The following is a 9,766-nucleotide window of genomic DNA, read 5'->3' on the forward strand; positions in this document are numbered from 1 at the left end:
AGACCCCTGAAATTCCTCCAACACCGACGGAGAGCACCGATACCGCGGCTCGCTGTACCGCTCTCGCTCCGTCCCGTTTGCCCGCTTCGACCATCTTCGGCATCGTTCGGTACGCGTCGACACCGACGGAGAGCACCGATACCGTGGCTCGCTCTCCCGCTCTCGCTCGCACGCCGTGACGTCATCCGATTTCTTCCTTGGTAAGAGGGGTCATAGAACCCCCGTACATTCTTAAGTGACTCCGTGTGTGTGGAACGTGGGGTCATATAACCCCCGGACATGATAAGACATCCTGTGTGTATGAGATGTATGTACCCTCACAAGCAAAATCGGCTTCCACAGGTGAAACTGTGGCGTGGGAGAAAAACTTCCTGCCACTTGGTATCGGGAATTACTGAAATTTGTACCGGGGGGATGTAGCGGGACGATGTCAACCGATATCGATACGGCTCCAGCCGAGCCGTATCGATTACCCATCACTAGATACGAGTACTTTTGTTCGATACCTACTTGGTATCGCAATCGCAGGTATCGATACCAAAAGTACTCAGTATCGAAACAAAAGTATCGAGTAATGTACTTGTATTTACTTGTATCGATTCATCCTAACATGTATGCTAGCGTGGAACCAAAACGTGTCTGATTGAACTGAAAATCCGTAATTGATAAGAATTCTCTCCAACTGTCACTTTACAGCAAGGATTCACACGGGGGCGCCATGTTGTGACATGTCCTACTATCTTAAATCAAGAAACTAGTAAAATACAAAGGAAAGAAAAAAAACCTAAACCAGTCACTTGCACAATCTACAAATTTCCATTGGCATTCATAGCACTTGGAGGGAACATCTAATCACGAATCAAGGTCGAATTTATACGCACTGTAACGGCAGTCAGGCGAGATCTACGGGGCAAGAAAGTTACAGTGAAGTTGAATCGGCCGTTTAATCGGCAGTTGCCGCGACGAGTTTCAGCGCGTTGCATCGGTCGTGCTTGGCGGACTGTCGACTCTATCGAAACAAACTGCACGAGAGAACAATCACGTGGAAGAAAGTTTTCTTATTTTGCGTGTAATATCCATGCATACACGTATTTTCAACGGAGACAGATTTGAACCACCGAAGGGGGGGGGGAAGGGGCGGTTACTGCATTCGCACTCTTATCGTAAAAAGTCGCTCGTGGAAACGACGTCTGTGACAGTTGTAAACATGATCTTTTATTTGTGTGTAAAACGATAATTACGAGATAGTGTGAACTGTCTCGTGGTCAGCGGCAACGTCGCGGACGTGAATGTATCCGTCCATAGAATACACACGGTGAAAGGCACTTTGTACCCCTTAAAGAAAATTCTACAGGAATAACTCATTAGTGTTAGACCATCATCGATAATGTTGGTTTCCCAGCTCCTTAACGAACCTCGAACATCCGAAAGCACGTGATTCACGTCCGATTTGTATTTTCTTTCGAGAGAAATAATCAATCTAGAGATCGCGAGGAACTTGTTGAATTCCAAACAGTTGCAGGACGCACCATACATATAAGGTGTGTTTGTGGTGACTAGTTCTATATAAATGAAGTTTATCTCGCGACCACTCGCGACGAGCGTAAGAATGAAATTGGCAGTTAACGTTGCGAGCACAATAGATAAAAGCTGCATCGTATGTTTCGTTCATTCTTAATAACCTCGACATTTGTTTGGCTGACAGTGTTTTATCATTTCGGTGTTCCTAAAAATTCGTTACATCTTTTTCAACGGTGACCTTGTCTCTGACTTTGAATATTGTTGAATCACACATCGATTTGTTTGCATGAAACGTCACTGTAGAGCGATGAAACATTTTTTTTACGATTAGAAGTTTATTGATAATTTTCAATGTCGGTTCAAACAGTGATATTTTTATTTTTCCTATATGGATCTTTTCTTGACAGATTTCGCGTACACAAAGACGCTGAGTATTATGAGATCGTTCTGTACGGTTTTCTGATTTATCTCGAACGGTTGATGGTTTGATTCACAGTGACAGACCACGATTGGTGCGATTAGCTTAACGTTCGATCGCAGCGTGCTGGCGAATCGGGATGGAGGCGTACACTAACGACAGAACCGTTGACTCAGCAGTGGGAATGACCGACGAAGGATGCACGATTCAGTTGCGGGACGACGACAACTTTCTTAATACAGAAATACGGCCGATCGCTAAGATGCACGTGGAATTCGATGATCTCGGGTACGAGGTCAACCGTAATAAAGGCAAGTCATTTAGATGCGCGGTGAAAGTGTCGTATTACCTGTTTCAATTATCTTGATCGCCTGCAATATCGTCATTTTTTTTTTGTAGTTCCGAATACCATCAGAGTTAGGCATCATTCGAATGGAAATATTATAATTTAAAATTATTTCTCACGATATAAGAGAGTCGTCACGTTTTCTTAACCTTTTATGTCGAAATCGTTGAATTAACGATAAAATCGCTATTTTTTTATGTTTCCTAAGTTTTATAAACATTGTTCATAGTAATTTAATTCTAAACCTTTTCGATGTTTATCTCGAGTATACTTATGAAAAGATAGGCATTTTTTTTAATGACGAGTATAGTTATCGTTAAGAAAAAAATATTTGCATTTGCTATTTAAAGTAAAATTTCGGTAAAACAAAAACATGTTCGTAGTTTTAACACATTTTAGAATATTTTAGGACAAATCAAAAGAAAAATGTGGCATAGGGGATGGGCCTCCTACCACTTGGTAAATTTATTTCAAGTACTGAAATAAATGTTAAATTGAATATTAATTTGACATACATTTCAATAATTCCCAAGATCGAGTGATAGAAGGTCACTCTCTTACGTCACTTTTTCCCCTAGCGGAAGCTGAGTTTGCCCGTCAGTGTACAAAGAAAAAAAATTATCTGAAAAAAAAAGAGATACGCAGCAGTATGTGCACGAGGACTGTTTGATAAGGCTGTGACATTTTTTTGGCAGTAGATAACGCAAAATCTTATTAGGATTAACTTCCTTTTCACAGCAAATGCACTTACTCTGCTTTTGTCAAGTATACTCGTAATAGCGTAAAAAAAATTAAGTACACAAATGGACGTTTTCAAAGAAAAAAATTAATAAAAGAATACTTGGAAACAAAATACTTAAAAGGTTAACGCGTGAACATGTCTTTCGGGCCGAAATTAGTTTTGAGAGGTTTCTCGAAAACCAGTTGGTAGCGAGCCTTTGTTCCGAGACACTGCCTAGAAAAAGTTGTTGGGCTAGTATCTTAATTTGAAATGTTTGAAAATGCTATTTACATATGAATTTATTCAGATTTTTCTTAAAATTTGTAAACCCCCTGGAAAATCAATCGTACATGAAAGACCCACATTTACATAGTTAAGAGTTAAGAGTCGTTTAAATATGGATAATAAATATTGTTTTCCATTATTGTAGAACGTATTATACCGTTCGTTCGATTGCATTGTTTACGAAAATGTCAGAGTCGCGCACGATGAAGAGGTCGACACGAAAAATTACGCCGATCAAAGCTCAAGTCGCGGTCAAAGTCGTTTTATGTAAGCTTTCGGATTAACCGTAAAACGACGTAATCGATGTGTTATCGTTTCACACGATTTAAAGACGACACTTGGTTGCTGTTACGAGCTTGCAGAAACGTGCAAAAAATACTAATATTTAATGTAAACCATTAATACGAGATTAAAAGTATGTTATCTTCGTTTGTCGATTGTTGCGTATCTACAAGATAATCGAATCTGGTACGCAAACGGCAACTATCGGAGCCGTTTGTTTGCGTACATATGTAATTATGTCGATGATGCAACAACAATCTGTTCATCATAACGCATTTCAATGAAATTGTGATTCATTTTTGGCCGGAATGAATTTTCAATCGTATCGTCCCGAATGGCGTGTCTTGTTGCTGTCACTGGTAGGCAAAATCTTTGCTCGAACAATAATTCACGGGAATCAATCGATTTCCTTTTTACGTTAGTTTTCCTCCTTATATTACTTTTTATCCGAGGAGTTAAAGAAGCTACTGTTCGTGCCCCCCCCCCCCATACCAGTTTTACAATCGCATTAACGTACACTCGCGAGCAAACTCGGCTTTGAAGTAATGAAATAAATGTTAAACCGAATGTTAATTTAGCATAAATTGCAATAATTCCTAATACCAATACATATAGGAGCCCCTTTTCCTACGCCACCTTTTTCCCTAGCGGAAGTCGAGTTTGCTCTGGTTTGCACGTGGCTGTACACTGTTAACCTCACACAGACACTGTATTTAGTAAAGGATCCATTCGTTTGCAGGCAAACCGAAGCGAATTTTAGAAAATGTCACCGGATGTTTTCGTTCGGGAAGACTCACTGTAATTATCGGACCGTCCGGTGCCGGGAAGACTACGTTGTTACGCATCGTATCCACCCTGAAAACGACGAACGTGAAAGGCTTGATCACCATCAACGACCGGAAATGGAACGCCGGGGCGTTTCGCAAGCAAACATGCTTCTTACCACAAGAGTTCGCGCTGTTACCGTTACTCACCGCCAGAGAGTCGCTCTACATTGCCGTCCGATTGAAAGTTCAAGACATTCGTGATCGACGGGCTTACTGTTTGATCGTAGGTTCACAAGTCACCTATACCTCGCTATACGGACGCTCTTTATACGTCATTTCGCTATAACGGCCTTTTTTAATTATGGCACTTTTTCGATTTATGGCCCACAATGTTTCGTTATACGACCAAAATTTCCAGTTAGGAAATAAAAAGAATAAAATTCTTTATGAACTAAACATTATATTATTTTATAAGAAATTGGAACACATATCCAATTGAATTTGTATGGGTTTGTATCAAAATAATTGATTCGTTATACGGCCAAGTTTTTCGGAACGTATCTAGGCCGTAAAGCGAAGTATGGGTGTAACTAATACATAGAGATTCGGTTAATCGTAATGATGTTTCTGTTAAGATCGATTTTGAACAACAACGAAGGGACTTTTTCGCTTTAATATTTTAATATTTCCTGTTTAAACGTATGTTTCCCAGGTCAAAGAAATAGCGGACAATCTTGGTTTGTCGAACTGTCTCGACACTATGGTGGAGAATCTGAGCGGCGGCGAACGTAAACGGTTATCGATAGGCATAGAAATGGTCACAAGGCCGTCCGTGTTGTTGCTCGATGAACCGACCAGCGGCCTCGACAGCACCTCCTCGAATCAGGTCCTTTCACTGTAATCAATGGGAAATGATCTTTCCAATCGTTTTGTACGATGTTGCAAATCCACAGGGCCGAGATTACGACTTTTAGGGGCCCCACTCTTAACCCAAGATAGGGTAGACCTTGTATACTGGTTATCAAAAGTTTCCGACCAAACTATAATTTCATCGTACCTTTGTCGTAAATTTTTTTAGGCCCGTATTTGTCATAAACAAGAGAACAGATTATTTTTCGTATTATATATTTTTAAAAAGATATACTGAAATTGATCAATACTTGAATCTAACAATGGAAAATTTTTGTGATACCCCCCTACCTTTGATGCCCAAAACACGTTCCTGTTTTGCTTAATGCTTAATCCCAGGCCTGTGGAGTCTGTGAAACTGACAGTAGTGTATATGTGTATTTGTTTCCATAGGTGATCAGCTTGCTGCATAAAATGGCTAAATCCGGTTGCACGGTCGCGTGTGCCGTTCACCAACCGAGCAGTCGCATGATATCGCAGTTCGACGACCTGCTGGTTCTTCACGGCGGAAGATCATTTTATTGCGGCGCCTGGGACGATGTTTTAAATACCTTCAACGACGCGGGTTACGCGTGCCCGCAATTTTATAATATAGCCGAATTTGGTAATTTTGGAGACCGGAAGTCATGGACGTAGCCAGGTTTTTAGTTGGCGGAGAAGGGGAGGGTGGGCAATGTAATTTTTTTCCTTCGGGAAAGGGGCGGGCCACAGTCCAATTTTTTTCTTCTGGGAAGGGGGGGGGTAAATCCAATTTTTTTTTATTCTAGAGTAGTGCAAGGCTCACTTTGTTTCCTTCCAAGGGGAGGGGGCGAAGCCCCTCTTGCCCCCTCTGGCTACGCCCATGCCGGAAGTACTGAACACACACAGATTCAAGTATTGTATATAGCAAAAATTGATCGTGAATTTTTTGATTATAGTTTTAGAGGTCGTGACGGGAGAGAGAGGCGGAGTTTTGAACAATTTGTATACAATTAATCGTGACAAATATGAAAAATGTCGAACGTATTCCCGGGATCTTATAACGGGTAATTACTAAAAAATTTATTCGTTGAGATTAATTGCTCTACTTGTATAGAGTATAAAATAGAGAATGTCATTAGCTCTTACAACACTCTGTTTCTTCATGTATATTTTAATAATGCAAAGTTAATGCTCACAGTCAAAGAGCGTATGACGTGTGGCAATAAACATTCGAGAATGATTGATTTAAAAAACTATTATCTCGAAAATTAAACAGATACGAAACCTGTCACCTTTCAAAGTAGTCCCCGCGTTACATTACGTGGTATGACAATAAATTTTCGAGAATAATTTTATTCCCGACAAAGTGGACGGTGATAACCGTTTACGTTGTTGCCACTTTGACGGAAACAAAATTATTCTCGGAACTTTGTTGTCACACCTCGTAACGTAACATGGATGGTATGGTTACTTTGAAGGGGATGGATTAATTTTGCAAAATAAAAATTTATGAATGAGTCGTTCTCTAAACTTTATTGTCACGTCTCTGTCGATTCTGGTATCTACCTAATACTCTTACCGTGACATATATATGTTTTAGACTTGGATTCAACGGTCACGGAAAAGCTTGACAATACTGCGAGCATGTCGCATCCATCATCCATGTGGCACGAGGGGAAGGTCCTGTTATTGAGGGGAATGATCTGTGTCAGACGGGACAATGTTAGTGCAGTTATATCGAATGCGCTCATTACCTAATTGTACATACAGCCAATCACACTTTCGTTATCTCTCCAATTGCACTCGAGCATATTTTATTTCTATACAAGCCGATTCCTTTGTTTTTAGACGTTTACTAAGCTCAGATTCGCAGCCCACGTGGTAGTAGCTTTTCTACTAGGCAGCGTGTTTTATAACGCTGGAACCGATGCCAGTAGGGCCAACAGCAACATAGCTTGTGTATTTTTCATTTTGTTGTTTTTGTATTTCTCGAATTCGATGCCAGCCGTACTGATGTGTAAGTTACAAAATCGTTCGGATTACGCTATCTTGCAAATCAGGGATACGTAACGCCAAACGATTCGTTAAATGGTTCTGCTATATTCGTCGAAGTTAATTAACATCTGTTATTTTTATAGTTCCAATAGAGGCTGCTGTATTCCTGCGTGAATATTTAAATAACTGGTACCGTTTGAGGTCTTATTATTCCGCGAAGATTATTGTAGATCTTCCGATGCAAGTAAGTTGTAAAAAATTGAACAAAAATTGCAGGACACCCGGTATATGCAGTTTGTCAGTTTTAAGTGTACTCGTATGATTATTTCTGTAAGTAGCAAAAATACGAAAAAATGTTACAGATGAACTTGTGTGATATCACGAGGGACATATCGTGATAATATTTATTTGACCTTGAGATAACGCTGGACACTCCTGTGAAGGTCACGTTCAAATATTTAAATGGGACTCTATATTATTTATTGCATATTCTTTTAGCTTACGTTGAGACGCATTCAAAACACTACCTGTACACATATTTTCCTTAAGCTATTGTTAAGTTATTAATTTTCAAAGTTTACGTGCTGGCGGCATTTCAGAAACAATAAAATAAATGTATATATGCTACTGACAGAAATCATCACAGAAGTACACTTAAAACTTACATACTGTACATTTATAGACTCTAACTAATAGATACAATTTCTGATGGAATTAATTTTCTTTCAGTTGCTCTGTCCATCCGTGTTTATCAGCATAGCATATTACATGACTGGTCAACCCATGGAATGCGACCGTTTCCTCCGTACCTGGTTGATTTGCATTTTAACAGCGATCCTAGGACAATCGTCAGGGATGCTTGTCGGCGTCGCGTTCGATCAGCACGTAATGCATTGTTTGAATCGTATGGAGAATATTAACATGCTACCTCACTGCATAAACAAACTAATCGAGTATTCTGATAATGGAAAAATTCCCGAGTTGCAATCCAATTAGTTGTCGTTCAAGATCATTTAGATTTCCCACCCTCCACCACCACACAACACAGCTGTTCTCCACTATTCTGTCTCTAATAACGAGGTTAAAAGTCGCCCGTTATATTTTGCATAATAAACAAATAAGAAACTCTTAACATTTTCAGATGGGAGTGTTTTTGATTCCTGCGATCAACATGCCGATGATTCTTTTTGCTGGATTTTTCTTGAAATTCAACGAAGTGTCCTTGTGCCTTCGACCGTTGTGCGTTGTTAGTTTCTTCAGGTATGTTAACAAAATTCACCACGCCGCAAATTGGATTGCATAAAATCTGTATGTACTTTATATGCAGGGTGTCTCAGCTGACTTGATCACGCCTGAAGATTTTAATAATGTGTACCTTAAGTCATTATTCGAGGTGATCAATTTAGCTGAGACACCCTGTATATATATACATACTTTGTACGTTCTTTACAGGTACGCGTTCGAGGGTATTCTCCAAGCAATTTACGACGGGGACAGGGAAAAGTTACCGTGTACCAAAACCTATTGTCATCTACGCTCACCGAGTAAAATTCTGGAGTCGATGGACATGCCAACATTCTCGTTCTACGTGATCATATTCGCGCTGTGCATTTGGATCGTTTGTCTGCAGATCCTTACGTACCTGATACTTAAACGAAAAGCATACGTAGCTCAAAGATAAGATATTACGTTAAGATTTTCTTAATTAATTACTCGTTAGCAAAAATACTCTCAAAGTTGTTGACCAATTTTTAGATCGATAAGATTTGACGAGTTTTTTATTAATTCAATTTGAAATGCATAATGCCAGACGGTTCAGAAAAAGCGTCTTATCTGTCGTTTATATGAAAAAGAAACAGAAAGCTGCCAAGGAGAGTATATTTACATTACGTTCCTTGGGGATATATTTAATTTTTAATTGAAAGTTACCAGTAACGAATAATGTAGCTTTTTATACCTAAATGTATATTAATATTGATCGGACGAAAATTATATTTTATATTAATCCGACATTAACCTCACTGTATTTTATATTTCGAGCCTAATGTACGAACAGGGTAAGACTTTGGAGGCACAAGTGGACGTACTCGTTCGAGACACACAACGCCTGTGTTGCTATCACTAGAATTTGAGACGTATATTCTTGCATATTCTTGTGCAAGATTGTTTGAGGCATTTATGCTTACATTGTTGAAGGCATATGCGTAATACGTGGTCTCAAGAAGAGGTTATCTAAATTTTGATAAGCGTACGTTTCCATAAGTACTTATATACATATATACAGAATTCTCGATACGTCACATCAAATTGCTGAGATTACGAGTTCAAAGTACTTCCGTAAATATTAATGGCTCGGATAGTTCAATGCCAAAAGATTAATAATTCCGAACGGTTGAGAATACGATTCACTTTGATTTTATACATTAAATTAACTATTCCCAAGAATAAAGGTACTAAATGTAACAAGTGATTCGCGAATCTTTTACATTTATAGTAGATCCAGCTGAATTGTTGTCCCCCTTGATCAAGTTTTTGCAACCATTAAACTCTCTAAATTTGTT

General features: G+C 39.3%; 1 protein-coding gene across 1 annotated transcript; it reads left to right on the forward strand.

Moving 5' to 3' along the window:
* Window positions 1-2,009: 2,009 nt before the first annotated feature.
* Window positions 2,010-8,886, forward strand: LOC107193337 (ATP-binding cassette sub-family G member 1-like). The gene is made up of 11 exons (XM_015582744.1): window positions 2,010-2,250; window positions 4,313-4,623; window positions 5,053-5,226; window positions 5,643-5,853; window positions 6,167-6,274; window positions 6,811-6,932; window positions 7,059-7,227; window positions 7,349-7,449; window positions 7,935-8,090; window positions 8,347-8,465; window positions 8,658-8,886. The coding sequence occupies exons 1-11, from the start codon at window positions 2,079-2,081 to the stop codon at window positions 8,884-8,886; spliced, it is 1,872 nt and encodes a 623-aa protein (XP_015438230.1). The 5' UTR covers window positions 2,010-2,078.
* The last annotated feature ends 880 nt before the right edge of the window (window positions 8,887-9,766 follow it).

The sequence above is a fragment of the Dufourea novaeangliae genome, unplaced genomic scaffold, assembly GCF_001272555.1.
Source record: "Dufourea novaeangliae isolate 0120121106 unplaced genomic scaffold, ASM127255v1 scaffold7, whole genome shotgun sequence".
Taxonomy (NCBI): Eukaryota; Metazoa; Arthropoda; class Insecta; order Hymenoptera; family Halictidae; genus Dufourea; species Dufourea novaeangliae.